The following is a 24,685-nucleotide window of genomic DNA, read 5'->3' on the forward strand; positions in this document are numbered from 1 at the left end:
ACCTGAAATGACAGAAGAGTGAGATAATCAGAAAGGACCAAAACAATCCAAGACGTCGCGTCAATTATTTTTCCCAAAGGACCACATGAGAAACAGGGACTGTTGTGGAGGGCCAGACCAATAGACTGACCTCATGCACTATTATTTAGTCCCATATATATTGAAGTAGCTTAACAGTTGTATTAACATATAGTCTACAACTGACTGTCAATTCAAATATAGAACATTTCATTTAATAATATCAATTAAGTCAAACAATATTTAATAAAATGCATTACAGAAAGCGTTTGAAAAAATCACTTAATTTTTATAAAATGAACTGAACTGAATTGTCCTGCAGCATTAAATTCAGTTAATTCAGGTTCCTCTCTGTTATCCTCATTGTTGGGCAGTGAATTAATGTGTGAGGATTCAGATCATATTGGGCTCTTAGATCTATTTTTCTGTGCCTTTACATTGAAACCCTGGAAAGCCCTGCAGCTGCTTTTTTTTTTGCCAGAAAGAGCCCTAAAACAAAAGCTGTTTCGGGAAAGTGAGCATGACTGCAACCACGAGAGGCTCTTGAGCATGCAGCCGTAACTAACCACACAACATGTTATGCAGTTTGCTGCAGCAGAATGTAAGATTAGCAGAGGACAGATACAGAGGTGAACACTCACTCACTCACTCACTCACGCACACTCAAATGATTGCATTACTCTCCTGGTGGAGATGAAAAAGAAGGGCTTCACAGGTACAAAACTTTAAAAAAAAACACTTCATCTCTTCGTCTTTGTCTTCCAAAAAATAGAAATGAAGGCCTATGAGGTGGGAATAGTAGAAGCACCGTTTGCTTTTCCGAACCAGTGAGAGCAATGATATCCATTCATGCAATACCCGACACATCAATGCTGCACTATATTGTAATATTGTAAAATGTTTACAGCATTATTTCTCCGATGCGTCACACAGTTGGGTTGTTGTATCAATTAAATTAAAGAAGCTCTCTCATTCCCAGCTCTTGGGATGCAAAATTAATCAACCTCTAATGCATAATTAGACGTTGCTATTATATTCACAAATTCAGATCCATTACTGAATTGAGTGATGAAATACCTCACTGTAAAAACAAAATACTCCATTACATTTGAAAGTCCTGCTTTCCCGAATTAAGTAAAACAAACATACGTGCTTATGCAGGAAAATTAGGTTTGTTAGAGTTAACTGTTGTACTATTAATTATTTCTGACGTATTAGAGGCCCAAAGTCATTTGAGATTTTTAAAATACTGTTGGTGTGTGCATGTACTAGTGAACAATGCATCACATTATATGTTCAAAGGTTTAAAATCTTTATCTGCAAAGTAAAAAGTAGAATATTTCCCTCTGAAATCTGGTGGAGTCGCCTTCAGGCACAAGGCAGCAGGAAATGAAACAACCCAAGTAAGGTAGAAGTACCTCAGAATTTACTGGAGTAACTAAACTTGGTTGCTTCCCACTTATGAGAAGAATGAGAAGAATGAGAAGAAGAAGGAGAAGAAGAAGAAGAAGAAGAAGAAGAAGAAGGAGAAGAAGAAGAAGAATGCGCTGCGTGCTCCGGCCGCTAGAGGGCGTCAGCGTCTTGTCCACGGCGGAGGTGTACGGAAGCCGAGAGAGAGAGCGAGCGAGCGAGCGGCCAGACACGCGAGCCCGTAACGATGAGAGCTATAATTCAGAGGGTCACCAAGGCGAGCGTGACGGGTAAGCGACCGCTCGGACCTGAGCGAGGTGGCGTTGTCTTGCACCCCATTCTGGTAGTGTCGCTAAACCGCCTTCGTTTATTCCCGTCCCCGAGCATGCGCGTTAGCTCCCCTAGCTGGGTTAGCAGTAGCACTGCACTGCACGGATAAGTTAGGCGCGCGACCCCAGAGACGGACGGACGGACGGACTGTCTGTGGTTCAAGCTAACACGGTGACCTGCTGCTGGCTCTCGTCCTCCTCGCAGTGATGGCGTTCAGCCTGTCTGTCTGTCCCCCGTCTGTCTGTCCGTCTGTCTGTCTGTCTGTCTGTCTGTCCCGGCTGCTTGTCCCTGAATGAAGACAGTATGTAGCTGCTCATGTCTTCTCCTGTGTTCCTGCAGTGGGAGAAGAAGAGATCAGTTCAATAGGACGAGGACTATGTGTCCTGCTGGGCGTGTCGGTGGAGGACACCCAGAAGGATGCGGACTACATGTGAGTGTTTGTGGTAGGGGCCTTCAACACCAACACGACCTCACAAACCCATGTTTTTGTGCCAGAAATGATTTAGTGTTCAGTTCAATTTCAATTTATTTTGTATATCCCAAATCTGCCTCCAGAGAGCTTTACAATAGGTGTCGGCAGGACCAGGGTCCAGATGAAACTCTGATCCATGTAAACATAAAGACATCTGACTGTGTTCATAGCATGCATTGATAATGATGAGCAAAGATAGAAAGTAGCCATGATCAACAATACAGGAAATCCGTCTTTACACGTGTGGTATAAAGTCCCTAAAGTCTCCGCTCACGTTGTTGTTTTTTTCAGAGTACGAAAGATCCTCCACCTGCGGCTGTTCGAGGACGAGAGCGGCCGCGCGTGGGCCAAAAGCGTCATGGACCGGGACTTCGAGGTGCTGTGCGTGAGCCAGTTCACGCTGCAGTGTGTCCTGAAGGGCAACAAGCCGGACTTCCACGCGGCCATGCCCGCTGAGCTGGCCCAGCCCTTCTACGGCAGCATCCTGGAGAGCATGAGGAGCAGCTACAAGCCGGAGCTCATCAAGGGCGAGTACACCCGCCGCCGCTTAATGTTTTCCTACCGGCGGCTGCTGGACCTCAGAGGAGAGCTGAGACGTCCGGCTTTAGATAGTGTCCCTGTTATCCCTACACATTAAAGGTCAGCCCAAGGTCAGTTAGCCAGTTAGCCACAGGACCCATCCGCGTAACTAGAATCCCGTCTGGTGGATTCTAGTTATTCACTATTTGACTTGACTGTGGGGACCAACAGCTGCTTCTGAAGTAAAAGGCGTCTCCAGCCATCAATAAGGCTAAAAAACCAGCCTTACCCATCTGTTGCAGGTCACATATTGACCTTTTGTTGTGGCTCAAAAACTCTGCAGATTAACTCCAGACCTGATTTGGTTTTGATCCACTGAAGTTGGGGAGGGGCGACCGAGTGATACAACTCTTCTTCGTGTGGGCGCGCTAGATGGAGACACTGCACTCTACTGAGTTCACGTCTGTAGTTCTACGACAGCGTGATAGATTTTGTGAAGTCGGAGTTTCGAGTTTCCAGAGTCAGTGTGGGTCCCGGGAGCCCGTGAGGACAAGACGGCTGAAGAAAAGAAAGCTAGATTCCGAGCTTATTAAACACTAAAGTGTCGAGGGTCATCGTTATTGCCGCCCAACTCATAAATTTGGATCGGTACCCCTGCTCCCCCTCCCTGCTATTTCATTGCGGTACGGCGTGGTGGTGACTGTGACCGTGAATTGGGTCAGCCCACCGGGGAGCGGGTGCGGAGAACACCTTGTCCCAGCAAAGCAGGCATAAGGCTTCCTAATTAGTCCTCCACCTCCAGAGAGGAAACATGATGATGCAGCGCTTTTCAAACCGCGGCCCACGGCTTCATTGTGCAGATGGCGTCATTAATCTCCTGGACCCTGTTTGAAGAAAGGAGAGCACTTAAGTTGAAACTTCCTGTCCTCCTACAGCCCCTTCGTCTTTTGTCCCCATTGTCTCAGGGGTCCACGCCGTCCTCGTGGAACACTGACTGCCTCTTGACGCTGAGGTTACTTACATGATGCCGACGGATGAAGCCTGGCTTCATCTCGCCTCTTTGATGTTTGATGTCCAGGTCTCGTTCTTGACGGCTTGTAAAATGTCTGTTTTGGTCTTGTGTCTCCAGACGGGAAGTTCGGGGCCTTCATGCAGGTCCACATTCAAAACGACGGACCCGTCACCATCGAACTGACGTCCCCCACCGGCCCCTCAGACCCCCGACAGGTACGTGTTTTTGTGCATGAAGGCTCGGACAAAGTAGTCTGACAGAGCAGTTTACCTCGAGGTCCACTTATTAGCTCTCAACTGGAGCTTTCAGCCGCGTTATCATAAAATATGAACTTGCTTCTTCTCAAAGCCCTTTGAGGGAAACCTCTGATATTTGGTCATATAACTAAATTTGACTTGACTGCTCAATCAAATCATTCACAGTGTCATCCCTCTTTTCATTTATCTTTCTGCTCCACTAGGTGGTGACATTCACTCCCCTGTTGTGCAGAAACTCTTGCTCCCCCTGTTACATGTAGAGCAGGTTTTCTTTTTTTTATGATAAGGATTTTGTTAACATGGATTTTGCAAAGACATGATTGAGAAAATGTTGTTTTTATTTTCAACTTCCACTGACCGCTGTTTAATAGTTATGTAGCTAGAAATATGAAATCAGATCTAAGCTCAACTGACTTTTAGATCAAGAAAAAATCTCCATCCAACATTTAAAGCTGCTCTCATGACGACCCAATAAAGAATCCTCTCAGTCTGCAGCTCTGTGAGGAACCGTTGGGTTTCCGGTTGGCCGCTGTCAAATCTAACGTCCTCGTGCTGGTTTCTCCAGTGTTGCCAAGTCCATCTCCAAAATAGACACTTCTTTTTTCTTCAGTTGTATTCTGCTGCGAGCTCCAAGAAATGATTCCAGCCATGACTTATGTCAAACATTTTGGTGATGGAGGCACGAGAGGAAAAGGTCAGGAGATCACCCCGCTCCGTCGGCTTCATCCATGATCTACCTAGACTCTGGTGGACCGCCACAACCTTTTTTACTCCGCCATAGTTTCATAATGAGCCGAAAAATATTGTTACTCGAGGCTCCGGCCGTGTCGGCGTTCCAGCAGCTCTCGCCCCCGCACTGCGTTTCATCTGCCTTATTGCTCGCTGAGCCCTCTCTCGCTGTGGGGAGGGACGGACTGGGACTTTTTATTTTTACTGAGTCGGCACCATTCATATTTCTATGACCAATGTGTTCATGATTGTCTTGTTTACTAGAGCGCCGTGTAAAAATACCCAATTACAAGTAAAGGTCCTTCATTCAAAATGTGTACTTAAGTAAAAGTACGAAGTCATAAACTTCGAAATATACTTATAGTACCAAAAGTAAAAGTATAAAATTGACCATTTCAAATGATTTATTCACAGTGGGACTTAATCATTGGTATGTAATTATTGATGCATTAATGTGTTCATGGATTAGAAGTATAATGTTACATATTGTAACTACTTAAGTAAACTACCAGTACCTCAGATTGTACTTAAGTACAGTACCTAAGTGCAGGTACTTTGTCACCCTCCGCCACTGCTAAAACAAGAGCACAAAGTTCTTCGTATATCTGTCCTCTTAAAGTTCACCAGTAGTATGCATTTTACTTTAAAATGTGCAAAACCTTCTCCCCGGGCAGCAGGAGGACCCGACCCCTCCATGGTCTTAGCTCCGCCTCTCACAGCATCCGGGGGGGAAAGTGTTGAAATCTTTCCGTCCTGACTAAAGTGTTGGCGGTCGCACATTGCTCACATTGTCTCATGCTCAAAAGGTTTTATTTATTTGATTATATCTTTGGGTTGTAAATCTGCAGAATTGATTTACTATTTATGACAATTTCTCACAAATGATGCATTATGATTAAATGATGACATTTTAGACCAACATGGATGTTAACTGCAACATTCAACCTGAAGGTGGAAATTCTAGTTTGACACTAATATTAATTGCAGTATGATTTAAATTAATTGAAAAAGATTGCGTGCTGGTGATGGCTAGCTAGGTTCGATTCCCAGGCTAGACGAGCCTTCTACGTGGAGTCTGCATGTTCTCCTCATGTCAGCGTGGGTTCTCTCCGGGTTCTCCGGCTGACATGCAACTGAGGTTAAATGAAGACTGTGAATGTGTGAATGGTGGTCTGTGCTGGACAGGGTGTAGCCGGCCTTAGCCCATTGAACAGGATAAAGATGATGGATGGATGGAAGAAAAAGATTGCTTCTCCTGCTTTGGAAGCCAAAACAATGTGTTTCCATCAACTGGCAACAACATTAGTTTCATTAGTTGCTGTTGTGCCAAAAGCACATTTGAACCATTGGATGGCTGTCTTCCAGCAATTAAAGCAATACAACGTAGGAATTACTAATGTTTGACCTTCTCCTGTGTTTGATAGCACTTTGGATTCACTCCACATTGCTCCTCCTGTAACTCAGTTTGAAATGGACTGCTAATAATGAAAATGCTTTTTTTTTGGTGGTAAATTGAGCGTAGTTTTACAGGTATGTTATTATTGATAATAATTAAAACCCAACTAGATGTATTCACCTCTATCCACCTTGAATGAAGCAGCATTGTCTGCACCTCTCTCAGCCTCTTGTTCCAGAAGACGTTCACATATCCGTCCTCCTCAATGGATTCTGGTCACATCCGTGGAACCCGGACAGCGTCCCTATGCTTTGGCTTCAGGCCGGCTTTGGGATATTAAGCAGTCCTCAGAATTTTAATCTTGTCTGTTTGGGAGTTTTTGCTGTGGGGGCCGATGAGCCAAAGCCGAGGCTGAACATCAGGGATAAAAGGCCAGCCAACAAGCTAAGCTTGGCACGGGGAGAAATGAAGCAATAGCCAACAGACACTGTTCCTTTCTTTCCATGAATCGGGGATTTAGTCCTCTAGCGGGGTCAAGCGGCCAGCAAACAATGGTGTTATCCAGAGCAATGAAAATCATGCCGTTTGAATGTTGTCTTTGGGACGCTGACCGACTGGCAGAGGGTCCTGGAACCCAACTTGCACAGAAAGGATGAAATGTTTGATGTCAGGTTTCTGTCCAGTTGGGATTGCGAGTTTTGGGGTGTGTAGCTTTCAAAGGAAATGATCTTTCAGTCGGCACCACTTTAATCAAATACTTCTTGGATTTCCATCTGCGCTTGCATACATATTTGCCTGCCCTTCCATGGGCTTAAGTAAAACGTCTAAGTCAGGGAGAGGAGGGAGGAGGAGGAAGAAGAAGGAGGAGGAGGAGGAAGAAGGAGGAGGTTGTTGTTGTTTTTGTTGTAGCTCAGCTGATCTTGGTTTAGTGAACTGCCTGCAGTGAAATCCAAGTGTCATCGATCCAGTCGTCTGCTCACCACTCTCACAAACGTCTTCACTACAACCGTTAAACCTCTTCTGCATGAACTGTTTCACTGCGTTACTCTAAAGTATTTGAAATAGTCGTATTACTCCTGGATGAATGAGACTCAGATTATTCTGCACGAGATTTTGTAAGCAGAGGTCCGCTCTGCATATAGTTTTGCTGTTGAACCGTTTACGTTAATTCATCAAGACTAATCTGCGTTTTCTTGTATTCCTCATTCACCGAGGGTTAAGGCATCACGGGGCGAGTAACCGAGCCACAGATTGAAACGTTGAATGCTTTGTGGCGAGAGGAACATGTAGGTTTGTCCACCGTGGCATCAAAGCCAGTCGGCCTGGTTTGGTACCACAGCCTGTTAATGGGTTCAAATGGGAATAGCACTGATTTTTTGGGTTTGGGTCCTCTTTGAATAATGTAATGTCTTATGCAATGCTTTGGATTTTCAAGATGACATTTAGCTCATGAATATTTCCCAGCAGCCATTAAAGTTTTAGCACCTGTGTTTCTGTTGTGGCGTTTCATGGGCCGTGAAGAACACAAGGAGGAGGAGCGGTTTGATTGGAGCGCTGACGACCGACTGGCACCGCGAACTGTTATTTTGGACCGAGTGAGAGGCGCATGCAGTCACAACAATAGACTCGTTGAAGTGGGCATATGACGAGCCAGAATAGCTGTTGGTGAGGAGAGAGGGTGGTTGCACGTGCACAAGTAGAAGTCGGATGTGGAGTGCTGGTCTGTGGCGCTGAAAAGTTTCTCCCTGACTTCATTTCACTCATTCTCATGCATGTCGGGAGCTTTGGGGGAAAACTGAACATGCTGCAAAGGTCATGATCGGCAAGTCATGATGCAACACGTTCATGACGTGAACCCCGGGCTGCTAATGTCTCAGTTCCAGTTCAGCCCAAGGGGACGTATTTCTACAGCGTTCCTTCACACAACGGTTCTTAATAAAAGTTCATTTTACGTGCGATTTCCTCGGAAAGCGAGTTGATTTCTTTTCAAAATAAACTTCTGTCTTCACAGGGAACTACTTAGTTAGGTTTATATTTACAGTATATATACTGTGTATAGATATATCAATTTGACTTCTTTGATTTGGTAGAGAATCCACATTTTCTATGTAAATTTAATTTAAGATGCTACATTGTTAGCTTTAAGCCTCATGTTGTGCACTCCAGGTTTATTCTGTTCTGCAAATGTGAAACATTTTCACATATATTATTACAAACTTACCCGAACGTCTTCTGAAAACTACAAGCATCCTACAAAAAGCATCCACGGATGTAACCGTTCTTCACATGCTGTACGTTTCTTGTGTTTCCTCAGCTGTCAAAGCAGGAGAAGCAGCAGCAGAGGAAAGAGAAGACGCGCTCCAAGGGCCCCTCCGAGTCGAGCAGGGAAAAAGGCGCCGGACGTTCCCGACAGGACCCCAACGCCAGTAGTGGGGCCGACGGGGATGTGTCATCAGAAAGGGAGTCCTAGGTCAGCAGGGTGAGGGGCACGCAGGAGACATACACACATAATGCATGTTCAAACACACACACACACACCGGGTGTCTGCAGCTCCTTAAAACCTCCTGTTTTTTCTTTAGTTTATTTCTTGTTTTAAAGACTGTTATTTGAGGTCTGGATTTTTTTTCCCCAATGAGTTGCTGTTGTTTACTCGTGTTTCCTCAAACGTTTCAACAGTGTTCAAACCCAGAAATCTGTACTGAAATTGTCAAATGTGTTGTTTTTAAAAGCAAAAGAGGAAAATGTATAGATGTAGAGTTATGTTAATTAATTAAAGTAGTCTCATCTCAATGGCCGATGTTTTAACGACCAGTTCGACTGAAATGTGCAGAAACTCTGACCAACCTGAACTCTTTAGAAAGATGACAGCTGAGCCTTATCGCAAGAAATTACAGTTTTAGTTTTGTCAATCGGCTCTGTCCTCTGTGTCTCGTCCCCCGGCGCTAGCTCGGCTATTAGCGCAACAAGCTCAAACAAAAGCTGTCGAAACTAATCAGCCCCGCCTCTCTCTGCCAGCAGTACCTGCAGGCAGAGAATGACATCAGCAGAGGACGAGGGACACGAGGACACTGTCTGATGTGGTCTTCAATCTTTAGAGACTTGACTCAGGAATGTTTTGGGGATTTGTTTCCACTGAGATAAGAATTACTTCATATAGTGACTTTGCATTTAAATTTTATATGTATATATATATATATATATATATATATCTCCGCCTATCACACAAGCTGTTGACTCTCAGACACTTGTCTTCTGATTCTGTTGTGGCTTTGGGTCTGCCAGACCTCTTCCTGTCAGTTTCCTCCAGTTTCCAAATGCCTTTTGATGGTGAGGAAACTGTACTCACTGACACCTTGGCTTTCTTTGCAATTTCTCTGAAGGAAAGACCTACACTTTTAAGGCTTATAATGGTCTGTCTATCTTCCTTTGTTAATTGCCTTTTTCTTGCCATTATAAGAGCAATATACTACTTCCTGCAGTACAATACTGTCCAAATAATGCTGAGGATGGGTGTAGTAACACAGTCTGTTCCAACACTGCTGTTATACAGACAGAGGGTTTGTAAGTAATCAACAAAAGTTGAGACACCTGTAGGAATTGTTAGCATCAACTTTCAAGCCTTAATTTACTTCCAGAACTTGCAGACTTGCAGAACAGCTGCGAGCTGTTAACCCATTACTTGTTCCCTGAAAAAGGCCTTTTTGTATAACTCTGAAATGTACATTATTTTTCAGTTTTTGGTAACCTAAACTTTTTTGTTTAACACTCGGGCAATTTGCCGCTTACCTTTGTACCATTTGATCATGTAATGAAAAAGAACCGGTAAGAGTATCGATAAAATAACCAGACTGATAAGAAATAGGGTAATAGGGTCCGCCAACTCATCAATGGTTTCAGATGTTCTTCATGGTTTAGTGTATTTGGAGCTAATCATGGTTAATACTAATAATCATAATCAATTTAATAATCAATCGTATTCAATTTCTGTAACCGGTGAAGGATTAAAGTGGAATTAAGCAAACTCAAGAACGTCCTCGTTCATGTTGCTTGTGTAACGTTTCCACCAGTGAGAATGGCATCCCAAAATATCAGAGCAGAGGATCTAGTGGGCGAGGAAGCGTGTGACAGTGTTTTGGCTGACTCTGCCGGAGAGAGGCTGCTGCTGCTGCTGCTGCAGGAGGAGGAGGAGGAGGAGGAGGAGGAGGAGGAGGGGGGCATGGCCGGAGGGCGAGCCTCCAGAACCTGAACTGCCGAGAGCGAGCACCGACTGGTGGAGCCTTTGTCAACAGAAACAGAATAATTTAGCTGGAATGAATGTCAGCGTGGGCAGTTCTCTTTGGATCTTGTTGTGGACTACAACTCAGAGACAGCAAGCTTTGTGTGTGTTTCTATGCATGAAAGTTTTCCTTCTCACTCAAACAGAAGTGGGCTGGAGATAAGACCAGCACTAGAAATCTCACAGAGCTCAGCCCTACTTTCCCTGTCCGAGTCGTTCCGTTGACAGCGCTGTTCCTCTCTTCACGCGAGTGTTCAAGGCATGCGGCTGCAGATCTGATGATAGGACTGCAAAGTCGATCAACGGTCGTTGGTCTCGGGTCTTGGGGTCTCGTCTGGTCACTTATAAATCTCCCAATGCTCGAGCACGGTATGTGTGTTATGGGAAATCCACGACAATCCCAGAAGTCCAACTACAACGCTCAGGATGAGGCCGGTCGTTCCTCCCGATCACCTCCCTCCATCGTCGCATGTGAGAGTTGAAATCCCCCACCAGAATGACCGAGTCCCCAGTCGGCCCTTTGCAGGACGCCACCCGGGGCGAGGTGCATGCAGCATGTCTTCATATAGGGTCAGTGAATCGCTCTTGGCCTGGCCCGTTCCCTGAGGCCACTTTGCCTGAAGAAACCCTACCAGGAGCTGTTGCCCCCGACAACACGGCTCCCAGGATCTCTGGCGCACACAAACTCCTCCGCCATGTAAAGCTGGAAATCCATTGGAGGGGTAAGCCTGTCTTAGTTTGGCCTAAAAGAGAAACCTGAATTCAGAAGGTGTATGGTTTTATTTCTCAGATTAGGTGTAAGAATATTTTCTTAATTCCTGGATTCATTTTGCAATCTAATGAATTATATCAGTTTGTGATGTGATGGCTTGTCTCCATCTGCACATGATGAATGCTGCCGGAGCGTTTTATTCACAAATATTCCTATTTTACTGAATATTCCCAGAACTTTGCAACCCCATGTATTGCATAGTATTATAGTATCTTCTGTCAAGTACAGTATGGCAGCTCTAGATGAGAAGAGAGAAGCAGCGTCTGTGTTTCTCCCTCCTCCTCCTCCTCCTCTTCCTCCTCCTCCTGCCTGCTCTCTTTCATGTTGTTGACGTTTGCAGTGAAACTGGGCAAAGCTCAAGAGACACCGATCTGTTTGTTTCTCCTTCTCTTTGCTCATATTGTGAGGATGAGGAGGGGTTTGGGGTTGCTCCTGTTTGCCTTCAGTATTTGTTTACTCGTGCAAAAACGGAGGAGGAGGAGGAGGAGGAGGAGGAGGAAGAGCACTGAGTCATCTCCCTGCTGCTGCTCCTCTCCTCTGTCGGCTCTCTGGCAGGCGAACACACTGACGACGAGCAGTCTGGCACTGCAGCCCGCCTCCTGACGGCGACAGGTCCCGCTCCGCTGTTCACACCCGCCGCCTGGCACACCGCGTGAACGGGTTAAGCCGAGCCACTGATGTGTGTTGCATTTATTTCATGCCTCCAGAGTTGCACGCGTCCTGTCTCATGAGGGACTTTGTAAAGCGTAAATTGTAGTTTGGACCATGCGGTTTCGTATCTTGGCGTCATCACGTGACCGGAGTACAATGATTTTTAAAAACGTATTTCCAGGATCCTACCAAGAAGGTCGGGTCTCTTTTTTTAATGCTTTAGAAACAGGAGGTGTTCAAAAAAAAAACCTTCATTTGAGGAAATATTTTGCAGCCAAATCAAACAGTTTACATGATAGTCAACCTTTTGTTTCTTTCTAATGCTTTTAATACTTGACTTGTTTATCATCAGGCTTGTATAAAGGCAATACAGTAGTTTCTGAATACGAGAGATGAGTTTACAGCTAATTAACATCCCTCGTCGTCATAGTGGAGGTTGGTTTATGGTTTTCTGTCGGTTACACCAACAGTCTGCAGCATCTCTGAGTTTCACTCGTTGTCTTTTTGATTCCTCACAGTTCATTTTGTTTGTTCGCCCTCTGGTGTTTGGGAGGATAACGCAGCGCACGGCGCATTAAGAGTACGAACGCCTCGGCCGCGCTGGGAGCTCGCTAGTCTGCGGGGTGTAAACAAAGCTGATGCCTGTGTAGTCCCGTCTTCCTCTGCAGGGGGGCCCCATGCACTGCAATCCCTAAGTGCATGTTGGGTAAGACATGGAGGCTTCAGCACCCCCGTTACATAAGGCCTTTTAGTCTGACGGAGAGCCAGATCGAGGGAGATGGAGGGGAGGGAGAAGGAAATGAGGAAGAAGCCAAAACAATTAAGTCTGAGAAGTCCAGAGAGTTCGTTGAATTTTCAGAGCACTTCTGGAAATGTGAGCGCTCTGGTGGGACATCCCCCACCCCCCCACCAGAGCGCTCACATTTCCATTTGGATGTCGGAGAGATGTCAGACAAGGAGCTTGCTAGCTTGACTCTTTCGCTGCATATTTTAAAGAGAATTGGTGTTCCCGAGGTTAGCTTGACATGACTTAAATATGAGCAGCGTGTAACAGTCCTCCATTATTTTCTCTAGCCTTCCTTCCTTCCCTTCTATCTATCTATCTATCTATCTATCTATCTATCTATCTATATATCTATATATCTCACAGAGTGGATGGAACTTCCATTTTTCAATTTTCATAATAACCCTTAACAGGCCCATTGTTTAACTGTCAAACTGTGATGATGAAAAGCTAACTCCAGTGACCTCTTTGGACACTTTTAGTCTCTGTCCACTTAAGACGGCTGAGGATGAGGGCGGTCTTTCTTCCCAGCTGTGCTCATCGTTATCGGTAGGATTTAGCAAAGACAGCGATGTGAAAGCTGTCACTCGGAGAAGCTTGACCAAACGTTGCACTTCCCCTCCCTCTATTGTCTTTCAGCCAATAGCTTTTGTTCTTCTGGCCCACAGAAACAGAGGAAATGGAGGGAAATGCTTTCCCCTATCTGCTGGATGTGTAACGGGTGTGCTACTGTAACCGTTGTTAAAAAAACTTTAACGCAGCTTTAAATTCGGACTGTTACACTCATGTCTTACACATGAAAAGTTTAATTAATTCACTTTTTCTTCCTACTGTTTACCCCCTTTTATTTTCTTTTTATTTGTTTGTTTTTACTTGGCTCTGTGTTTGTTAAAAAAGCAATAAAAAGTGTCCTTTTTCATCCCAATGTGCTCAAGAGTTGAGCTGCGACAGCCTCGCTCGGTCTGCTGTGACCGGTAGCTCATTGTGGCTGACGTTAGCAATCTCCAGGTAGATATTGCCGTTTGAGTCAAAGTCGGTGCGCTGTCATAATGTAATTGCCGCTTGTGGCCACAGTGAGCGCTGCCCAGAAATAAGTGGCCCGGTTACACTTTATGAGTTGTAATACTTGATGATTGCTTCATGGGGGCACGAATGAGAGGAGCCAGGGACTGAACATGAGTGTGTTCTCTCTCCTCAGGAAGGCCTCCATCCTCAGTGACTCTGACACCCGGCCCTGGACCGTCCTCCATCAGCGGGATTCTCTTGGCCTCGCGCACAGCATCGTCGTCTTCCCCCCGCCCCGCCGCCGGTGTCCTTGGCTTCTCTCCTTCACAATCGGATAGGACTGGCTGGGTGTAAAGTAAAGAGGCAAAGTCGAGCCTCAAGACTGCCCAGTCTTCTTAGATTGATGAAGGGAGATTGAACAAATGGTGCAGAGGGAGGGGACAGACTCCAGCAGCACTGCCTTTCTCCTACTGCCTATCTTCCCAGTTGTTTGCCTCTCTCTCTCTCTCTCTCTCTCTCCTATTCTCTCTCTCCCCGCTCAGAGACGTGGCACTGACCTTGAAGCATAACTCAGCTCTAAGGTGCTCGGCTCACAGTGAGCATGAGGACAGCGATACTCGCTTTTCATCGCTCCAGTGCGTGTGTAAAGTCTGTCATTAAAGGTGATTGTACCTGTTTGAATAGACTGTGTGTGTTGAGGTCAAACTGCTAGGGAACATGTGGGTGCTCTGTAAAAGAAATGTATGTTCAATAGCGAGACCGTGAGCAACAACCCACGTCAGCGCTCCAGCTAATGCTTTCCACAATGTCGGCAATGTGTTTAGAAATCACTTTCACCTGCTCTTTAGAGTTCCAACACCTCCAAATAAAAGATTGATCTGAATGTCTTTCTTATATGATGAAAACCTCACTTTCCCACGGCTTGTGCACATCTGTTAGTGTATCTGGAATGCCCACCAACCCACAAGCTGTGGAGGAAGACGACACAGTCACTTTGTTGTGGGCTGCCTGCATCAGAAGTCATGTGATTCAACCAGCCAATCAGATGTGGCTCCCCTTTCCGCGTCACACACAGACTCATTAGAATATAACCCTTGAGAACTACCTTTTCTAAGGTTTTCTCACAAGCCAATCACAGCAGACTGGGCCTTTTTGTGAGAGGGGGCTTAAAGATACAGGCGCTACAATGGAGCGTTTCAAACAGTATGAGGAAATTTTTTTTTTATTGAGCATTAAAACATGTAAACCTGTTCTAGAAGAAACCCAGAATATAAGTAAAGCCGGCCCGCCACACCCACCAGGATGGAGCAACTCGGGCTCAGTGACGCGGACGTCTCCTCCTCAGCACCACTGAACACCGGCAGCAGTGTGGTCGGGCCTCACAGAAAATACTTGACTCTTTTATTCATGTTGTTGATTGCGACACTGTCCTGCTGCCGCCTGACAGATCTGGATGTACATTTTTATTAATAAAGATGTCATTAGAGATCCACGCTGTGTTCAGCTTTATTCCACTCCGCTTCGTGTGATGAAGAGCAGAGACGCTTGTCCTTATTTCTCCACCTGGCCCCGTCTACTCTGTCCCAACTTTTCTTCTTTCTTTTTTGTAGTTCAGTGAGCTATTCCTGGCCGACCAAGCCGTATCATACACCCCTTTTTTTCCCTTCTCCGTCCCTCCTGTGGTGCTGAGCTGAGGCCTCTCTGTGTTGTGGTGGGGAGCAGCTACTGACCCAAATGTGTCCTGCTATCTGCTCGCCTTCTTTCTGCCTCAAAGTGAGCTGCAACTGCAGCTGTGCTCTGCCATGACTGCAGTGGGATCCCAATGCCAGACAGGCTTCACAGTACAGAGGAGGAAGTAGACTTGGGGGGATTATTGATGTACTACTGGACCAAACCTCTGAGGTAGCGGCTGAACAGGGCGTGTGAGCAGAGCAGATGTTCAAGGTTCATCTCCGCAGTCACCTGTGTTTGTGAGAGCCAGTGGGCGCCCTGAGCCGGGGGGGGGGGGGGGGGACAGTTAGACATGGGGAAGTGGGTTAAATTCCAGGCATTCTCCTACATCTGAAGCCACACGTTTTTCTTTCTGGTTTGTCTTCTCTCCAACTTATCTTACATCTTGTGCGTGTGTGAGAGTCCTTTGCCAAGCCCACTGGCTATGGAAAAACAATTTAACTGGATTTAATTTGTTGCCCCTACCTCCTCCCCCTCCTTCCTCTTCCCTCCTCCCCCCTACTTTGTGTGCCTCTGAGAGGTTGGGAATTCATCTCGCCTGGTAACTCCATGCCCAGTCTGAGCTCCCCTTCATGGCAGCTTCCAGACCAGCAGTCACAAGTAGGGATGGGTATGCTCATCCCTACTGTGTGCTCTGATCCGCGCTATTTTAATAGTATCGATACATCAACATCTTATCGTTTTTAACGTGCGGGTACCGCACTACCTTTTTAGTATCTATATACCGTGCAACATTACAGAGTAGTGTAAAAAAAAAAGTATTTGAATCGGCTCAGGCACCGGAAGAAAGCACCTAAATCTGCGTTGCTTTTCGGACCGGTAGGTACCGGACGTGTTGGAACCGGTGCCATATTGGCACCGGTTCTCGGTACCCAACCCTAGTCACAAGGGGAGGGGTGTCCCTAGAGTTTGCCATAAGTGATGCTCATAGTGTGTTGATCTTATTTGGAAACAAATCGTATTTGGGCATATTAACTTTTTATCTCCCTCTTGTTTTCCTTCCCTCTTGTCTTTTATTGTATCAGTCCCCGCTCCATGCTCCAAAGGGTTAAAAACACACAAAGACGCCATGTTGCCTCGAGCCCTGACCACTTTTTCCATTCTTGTTGGAAAGTTTCCAGTGCTGTTTATATGAAACCTCAGGCCCGACAATCAACAAACCCATTTGGTAACCCCTTTGTAAAGTTTGATCCACTGCGTCCCACAGTTCTGTTTCACCGTCCCAACAAGGAGCCGCAGGTGAAAGCAGACCACGTGACCTCACTTCAGCGGTGTGAGGTCATTAGACTGCCGAGACAGCGCCATGAACCAACCTAAAGTTACGTCATCTCCTCCATCAATTAGACAGTCCCAGAGGAGGCCAGAGGTTTGGTCTTGTACCTGAAGCGTACATGATTGGACTAGTTGTGAATTGAAAACAAAATGCTATATAGGCTGTATGAACAATTGCCCAACATATATGGATGGATACTTTATTCATCCCCAAGGGAAAATTAGTAGCAGCTTTCAGATACAAAAATGAAAATAACAGGGATGAAAGATATGTGCAGCGCAGAGAGTATTAATTTAGGAAGTTACATTTAAACAATAGAGGAAGTGCAGAAATGCAAAGTATGTGTAGTGTAGTAGTAGTAGTATATGAAGTGTATATAAACATAAACATGTACAGTGAGTACCAAACAACAAAAGCGGTGCAAGGGCGATGTTGATGAATCTACAGAGCATCTGGCCAGAGGTGACTTATTGTACAGTCTTATAGCCGTGGGCGGGAATGTTCCCCTGCATCTGTCCTTGTGACATATTAGTAGATACACGTGTCGAGTCAAGTACCTAAAATAACAATAAAATAGTCTGCATTCAAAAGTCTTTTCACAAGGACACCTCCATGTCCTGTTAGTGTCTTCAACACAACAGCTTCAACCACCTCGGCCTAACCACCAGTTAACACGGAAACGAGTTCAACAGGAACACCGGTGGTTTCTGTGGCCTGCACCTGTGAAACACGTCGACCCCCCCCCCCCCCAAAAAAAATATTGAGATGAAATACTGAGATAGGCCTGTACTTTGTGTCACCTGGTGCCTGACATGTTCACCATATGAACGAGGTGGCAGTTTGTTGCACTACCCCTTCAAAGAGAATGCCCGAAAAGCACATGGGTAGAAACTACTCGAATACGCGCGCGCACACACACATATACCCAAATTCTCAATTAATTTTCCACGAATAGAGATTTATTTAGTAGGAGCTGGGTTTCACTTAAGTTAACGTGTGTGTGTGTGTGTGTGTGTGTGTGTGTGTGTGTGTGTGTGTGTGTGTGTGTGTGTGTGTGTGTGTGTGTGTGTGTGCCTGGCCACGCGCGCCGTGTGGTCTCTCTCTCTCTCTCTCTCTCTCTCTCTCTCTCTCTCTCTCTCTCTCTCTCTCTCTCGCGCTCCCTCTGCGCGCAGCAGACGGACGCGTCCACGCAGCGCTCGTGCAGCGGTCCGCGCGCCTCGCTCTACTTCCAGAAAGCCGCATTCCAACATGACTTAAGGAGCGCAGCCCGGGTCTCTTCCGGCCAGCAGACGCTCGCAGCATCCCGGCCGTACCAATTTGACAACTTTTTTTTTAAATTGATCTATTTCCCCGTCCCCCCTGCTCATCGGCGGGCTCTGTTTGCCATCCGTTCCCGGGAGGTAGCAGCAGTTCCGTGGTTAAACCAACAAAAAAAGAAGGAGGCTGCTCGTTTTGCGTGTGTTTACTTCGGGGATCCGCATGGATGAGGCAGCGGCAGAGGGGACGTCTCCGCCGGGTATCCGAGTCCGGAATCGGCCGACGCAAGTGATGCCGATCCAGAGGAAGGTCCACGCGAGGCGGAAGAGACGGAAGGAGTTGGTTTTGATCCAGATCTGCCTGTTCGGCGGCTTGCTCCTGCTCGTGAAGGGGTTTTCCTACTTGGCGGAACATTCAGGTGAGGACTCAGCCGCTTGTTCAGCCCCGGGACGCCGGGGAAGGGTCTGAATCCCTCCGCTAGTTTGCGGGTTTGCTTCCCTGCCGTCGGCTCTGTGTTTTTGAACAGTTGTCCGGTTGAACCGTCTGTATTTTATATTCACAGCTTCTTCCCACCCTGCTCGTAAAGAGACGTTAACGTTAGGCGGCTCCATGATGAAAACCACTCTTCCTGTTGTCACTTAATGCCATTTATCACTCTTCATTTCCGGGAGCTTACAGCGTGGTGCATTTACTCAACGTCTAAATGGACTGTGGTTTCATTGTGAAATCATAGTGGTGTGTGAGACCTTTCTCCTGTGGGGACGAAAGTTCACTCTGAAATCTCACTGTAGTTATGTTCCCAAAGCATAACATTGATTCAACACAAGTTTATATTGGGTTAAAACATTTTTTTGAATATTTGAAGTTCATCTCTTCATGGGGAACTGCTCTGGGAGATGCAGAGACTCCTCCTGTATGTCTAGGTGCTTCAGCTGCAGAGCGCTGAAATCAGGGCAGTGAGCCTCAGGGCACCAACACCAGGGCATCAACACCAGGGCATCAACACCAGGGCATCAACACCAGGGCACCAACACCAGGGTATTAACACCAGGGCACCAACACCAGGGCACCAACACCAGGGCATCAACACCAGGGCATCAACACCAGGGCATCAACACCAGGGCACCAACCAGTGCACCAACACCAGGGTATCAACACCAGGGTATCAACACCAGGGCACCAACACCAGGGTATCAACACCAGGGTATCAACCAGGGCATCAACCAGGGCATCAACACCAGGGTATCAACACCAGGGTATTAACACCAGGGTATCAACACCAGGGTATCAACCAGGGCACCAACACCAGGGCATCAACACCAGGGCATCAACCAGGGCATCAACCAGGGCATCAACACCAGGGTATCAACCAGTGCACCAACACCAGGGTATCAACACCAGGGTATCAACACCAGGGCATCAACCAGGGCATCAACACCAGGGTATCAACACCAGGGTATCAACACCAGGGTATCAACCAGGGCACCAACACCAGGGTATCAACACCAGGGCATCAACACCAGGGCATCAACACCAGGGCACCAACACCAGGGTATCAACCAGGGCACCAACACCAGGGTATTAACACCAGGGCACCAACACCAGGGCATCAACACCAGGGTGTGTACGCCAGGGTACATTTCAGGGTGTATACACCAGGCTATATTTGAGGGTTTATACCCCAGGGTAGATCGATCGATCGATCAATAGATAGATAGTTACTTTATTAATCCTGCAAGGGCAAATTGTTTCGCTACAGCAGCATTTATACACACAGGTAAAGCAATATTACATATAAAAATGCACACTATAAACTAAAATATAATATAATAATGTTAAATAAACTACCTAAACAAGTGCAAGATGTAACCAAACAAACAAATAATCAGCAGTGTAACGGTGTTATAGTTGAGTGATTGATTTGGCCAGAGGGGGTTTATTGTAAAGTCTTATTGCAGTAGGCAGGAATGATCTCCTGTATCTGTCCTTGTGACAGCGGAGCTGGTATACTCCAGGGTACAAACCAGGGTACACTAGAGGGTACAAACCAGGGTACAAACCAGGGTACAAACCAGGGTACAAACCAGGGTACAAACCAGGGTATAAACCAGGGTATAAACCAGGGTATACACCTCTCCAGGTTACCGTCTCTCTCCAACTTCATGCCAAAGCTCTTCTGACTTCATCAGTATTGCCAAAGGATCCAAAAGCAATCGGATGAAACCTGGATCAAGAGTAACTGCTGCTGTACCTCCTAACAGCAAACATCTGTACCACTTGACGTAACGTCTGCATGATTCTCTCGTACTCTTTTTATCCGTCTTCGACTGTTCCCCCAACACTCCACTTGATTACTGAGTCAGCGTCAGCTAAAGTGAGATGTATTTATCACTTTCTATGGACAGAAGGCCTGCATGAATATTCATACACTCATGATTTGTGCATCATCAGTGGGACTCATTCTTTTTTCTTCCCCCCCCCCCCCCCCTCCACCCGCTGCGTATCCTGGTTACATAGAAATGCTACAGCGCTGTGTTCCCGGCATGTGCTCAACGTCAGAGTTGAACAAGGGATGCACTTAATGCATTTCCCTTGTCCCTATTGCGTGGTCGTTAACTCTTAACCAGCTTGCCGGAATATCAATTAAAGTTGATTATTTATGATGCGCTTAATGAAGTTCTGCTCAATTGAGCTGGATGCCGTGGAGCCGGAATCGGAGCACTCAACGCCTCCTCGCAGTGGTGCATTAATCATTCCCACACTCCTCTCCTCTCCTCCTCTCCGTGTGCAAGATATAGCGACAGATAGAAAGAGGGAGGGAAGAGTAAAGCGCTGGCACGCAAACCTCTCTGCCGCTGTGAGATGTAGTGAAGGTGAGCCCAGGTGAGAAGTTCAGCCATGCCCCTAGGACTATTGAATAACTGGGCTTTTTAATTCTACCTGAATCCTGCCTCGCTTAGGCCAGACTTGTAGTTGGCAGGGTGGAAAGGGCAGAGTGCTCCTGCTGGGCTCTCTGAAGTATGAAATTAATTCATTGGTGTTGCTGCTTTCTTGAAGAATGTGCAGATGTAGCCACAGTGGGAGCCCCACTTTGTGCGCTCTGCACTGTTGCTCCACCCCACAAGAGGATTTTTGTTTTGGAAAATCATGAAATTCCCTTTCAATGGATGAATTGGGAGGGGAGGGGGGGGTAAATACCAAACTGGAACATCTGTGGTGCACTCCTCCAGCTGTTCCCTACCCCACTATTACATAAAGAATCAAACTTTAATGTGACAGGGAACACAACCCTGCACATTAAAAATGAAACAAATTGCTTGACACGCACTTTTCTACCTGCAACATCCCAGCAACACCAACATGTAACTGACACACAGAAGCCAAAATGCCAAACCTTCTTTGGTGTTATTTTGTCCAATCAAATGTGAGGATAATATCATTGTAAAATGTTTGGATTTTGAACAATTGCCAATTTCCCGTTGGGTCTGATGCTGTTCACACAATGGCGCCACGCGAAAACTCGGACAAGAAATTTGCGAGATGCTGCGTTGTGAAATTAATTATTTTTATAAATCTGCATCATATTGTAGTTTTATCCATTTATCACAGCAAAATCTGTTTATTTCTACATCGTACAGATGTAAACCAGCAGACGTTTGGCTTGCTGTGAATCCAAGTCTCAAGTCTCTCATCTAGAGTCCAGGTCAAGATTCAAGTCTTTTAGAATAGAGCCCAACTCCGTTCTCAAGTCTTTGAGTGAGGGTCCATATCAAGTCTCACATGTTTTACGCTAAGTCCAAGTCAATTCTTAGGTTTTTCTGCTTGAGTCCAGGTCAAGTCTCATGTTTTTGAGATAAAGTCCAAGTCAAGTTTCAAGTCTTTAAAATAGATTCAAAGTCAAGTATTTCGCTCAAAGCTGGCATCTTATCCCAGTTTCAGGTTTTTCTGTATGAAATCTTCATCATCAAATCGTCATCAGATGCTGCACTGCACGTCCTTGAATCTGTTTTGACTTTTCACTGTGACAAACATCCCCCAGGTTTCCATGTCTCCAGCCACAGCGGTGACGGCCAGGAGAGATGGGGAGGGAGGCGGCTACTGCAGGAAACGGACAACAGCAGCCTAGAGGACGTGGAGAAGGAAGACTCTAAGAACTGTACGGCTCCAGGTAGGACAGAGACGGGAGGAAAGAAAGAGGACACCCAGATGTTCTCCATCCAGAACAAATCACCCCACATGTTCGGTCTTTCCACCCTCTCCTGTCCCCCTATTTCCTCCTCCTGATGTGGGGGTAACCCAGATAGTGAGGTCAGATGACTTCCCATGAGCACAGGCTACAACAGTCGGTGACATTCTGGCTCAGCGGTTTCCTCATTCGCTCTCCGCCACACTTCTTTTTTAGGATCCTGCAGATTTCACTTTCACTTCCTTCGCCTAGCTTTCGCTCCCCGTCTCGCAGCAACTCTGTTTTCATGTCTCCCATTCCCTTCCTCTGTGCTTCCTTAACGTTTTTCTTCATTGTGGCCACATCTCAGAAAAAAAAAAATCCCAGTTTCCATGACGACCTTTTTATCTTATCATCAACCGGCAAAATCTCTTTGAGGCACTCAAGGATAGCGTGCGAGGATGCTGAAGGCATTTTGTTTTTAATGTTGAAATCACTCAGTCCAGTTAAAATGATTGACATAGGCCACTTCCAGGGGATTTTATTCAAAGCAGTTATCAAAAAAAATGCTTTAAAGTTATAAATAAACATTTCTTGTCATGTAGTCTAAACTATTTCTCACTGGATTAGTCCTGATGAATCTCACCGTCACCCATATGTGTGGCTATTTTTAGATGGATCCTGTTGTAATTGATGTGTACATGGTCGGGTGTAGAATGGCTACACTGCAGATCACGCTGACATTCTTCTTTTTTTTTACTTTGAGCGGGAGACGACTGACCTCCCCTCACAGGGAGGGGCCGGTTCTCTCGTGAGCTCATTAAGGAAAATGGCGGTCATCAATCTTCTTCCTCACTCTCCCAAGGTCGCTGCTGTCATCTATAGCGGGAGCGTTGGTCAAAGTTCAACTCATTCTCTTCTCCTGCTTATTATACCGTAGCTGCCCTTTGCTCGTCTCAGGCTAAATTTACAGCACAATACCCGGGTGGCTTCAGCCCCTGACACCCTCTGGAGGGCTGCAAGGTTTTTTTTTGTTGCTAAAAGAGACTATTTTCTGGAAGCCTTTCTCACTCTGGTGAATTTGTGCTCTTGTCTCCGGTATTAGACACAAAAAAAATGTAGCCTTGTGTTATTGAGTCATTCTTTATTCCACTGTTGAAAGGGAAGAATCTGTGTGTATTCAAAATCTGATGGACGTGTGAAAAGAAGGATGTCGAAGCCGTACGCATGGGCTGTAAAGTGGGAGCAGGTGTTAAAAACGATCTCAGTCTGTAAAATGCGAGTGAAACTTATATAAATTCGTCACAACTTCCTAAAGGCCCTCGTTCAAGTGACTTGTTTTGTCTAACTGTCTAAAGAAACTGCCCAGTATCCCGAGGAGTTACCTCCATCCAGTGACAATGCAGGAAGTAGTTTGCCCTTCATGGAGCGAGGCAGAAAGTAAGAGGTGCAACTTATCCAACGCATCCCTGAATGCAGTTTGTGTCACTAACCTGCTATTGATATTCACCCTCATTTTCTTTTCTTTTGCACCATAACCATGATGTTTCCTTAACCTTAAAGACGAACATCAAAGTCTGTTTCCAGGTTTTGCATCCATGAAAAAGTACAGTGACAGGTTAGAGAAGTAGAAACATCTGGAGGGTTAGAAAGCAGGGATGTCACCAGACCGACTAGCAGAACGCACCTCAATCTATGGCCAAACGGTCGAGGTGCATTGTGGATATTGTCGGCTCCAGGTTTTGACAAAGAAGAATAATGCGTAGAATATAGAAGACGATGTCGCTGGTTTTCTGGTTCGATCCATCAAGAGTCTCCGTGGAGGTCTCTTTTAGCCATGCCGTGGTTGCCATTCAAAATTATTTAAAAAGTATGCCATTGAATGTAATCAAGGGTTTTGAAGAAACCTTCAATATCCCGGTTCATGGGAACTGGGTCAAATGAAATGTATGATGTACCATCATGCTGACACTGCACTCAGCCAGAGATCCTCTGTGAAGGAAGGGATTCCACTCACCAGCGTACAATCTGGATTATAGTTCCAACAACACCAACAGAGTGAGACACCTTCAGTTTCAGGAGTCTCCAGTTTCATTCATGTCATGGCTCAAGCGTGTGAACAATCCAGTAGACTACAGCTGCTGTCAATGTGCCGTGCAGCGCACGCTTTTAATGGACATTGAGTTGAGAAATATACGTTTTGGATCAGACTCTGTATGGGCAGATACCCAATATTAAGGGACTCAGACCGCAATCTGGGCCAAACAATCTTGACTAAAACCGCACATGAATATCAACCTCATAGTGGCACTCGAGGAAAGGTGCTATCTCCAGATTTGGACTTCATTTGGAGTCAGAGTCTGAGTCTGATCCGGTAGAAGGAAGCAACAGCTGACTGTTAAACCTCTGTAAATGCATTTATGATCAAACTGACACGTGTTTATAAAGTTAAAGTTACATCTTCTCTCTTGTACAGTTCCCAAGCCTCCGACTCCGTGACTACTTCACACCGAGCAGCTTGACAGTCACCGCTGTCAATAGTGACATCTCACCTGACTAATTAAAACCAAACTTGTCTAAAAAAAACAGTTGAACACACGATAAGATTTTCACGGGTTTTTGTTGTT

The 24,685-nt window shown here is 45.9% G+C and overlaps 2 protein-coding genes across 2 annotated transcripts in view; both read left to right on the forward strand.

Moving 5' to 3' along the window:
* Nucleotides 1–1,675: 1,675 nt before the first annotated feature.
* On the forward strand, nucleotides 1,676–15,118 carry dtd1 (D-aminoacyl-tRNA deacylase 1; the record flags this gene model as incomplete). The annotated part of the gene is made up of 6 exons (XM_079219070.1): nucleotides 1,676–1,718; nucleotides 2,098–2,188; nucleotides 2,522–2,757; nucleotides 3,879–3,976; nucleotides 8,458–8,613; nucleotides 13,826–15,118. The coding sequence occupies 5 exons, from the start codon at nucleotides 1,676–1,678 to the stop codon at nucleotides 8,611–8,613; spliced, it is 624 nt and encodes a 207-aa protein (XP_079075196.1). The 3' UTR covers nucleotides 13,826–15,118.
* Nucleotides 15,119–18,115: 2,997 nt separating this feature from the next.
* LOC306737560 (sodium/potassium/calcium exchanger 3-like) overlaps nucleotides 18,116–24,685 on the forward strand; it is a gene marked incomplete at both ends in the record, with an annotated part of 31,915 nt that continues 25,345 nt past the window's right edge. Inside the window, 2 exons of the mRNA XM_079219298.1 lie at nucleotides 18,116–18,311; nucleotides 21,933–22,061. Of these exons, the coding sequence (XP_079075424.1) occupies nucleotides 18,116–18,311; nucleotides 21,933–22,061 (325 nt within the window). The remainder of the gene's footprint in view (nucleotides 18,312–21,932; nucleotides 22,062–24,685) is intronic.

This window comes from Taurulus bubalis (assembly GCF_910589615.1).
Source record: "Taurulus bubalis genome assembly, chromosome: 6".
In the NCBI taxonomy this organism is placed as follows: Eukaryota; Metazoa; Chordata; class Actinopteri; order Perciformes; family Cottidae; genus Taurulus; species Taurulus bubalis.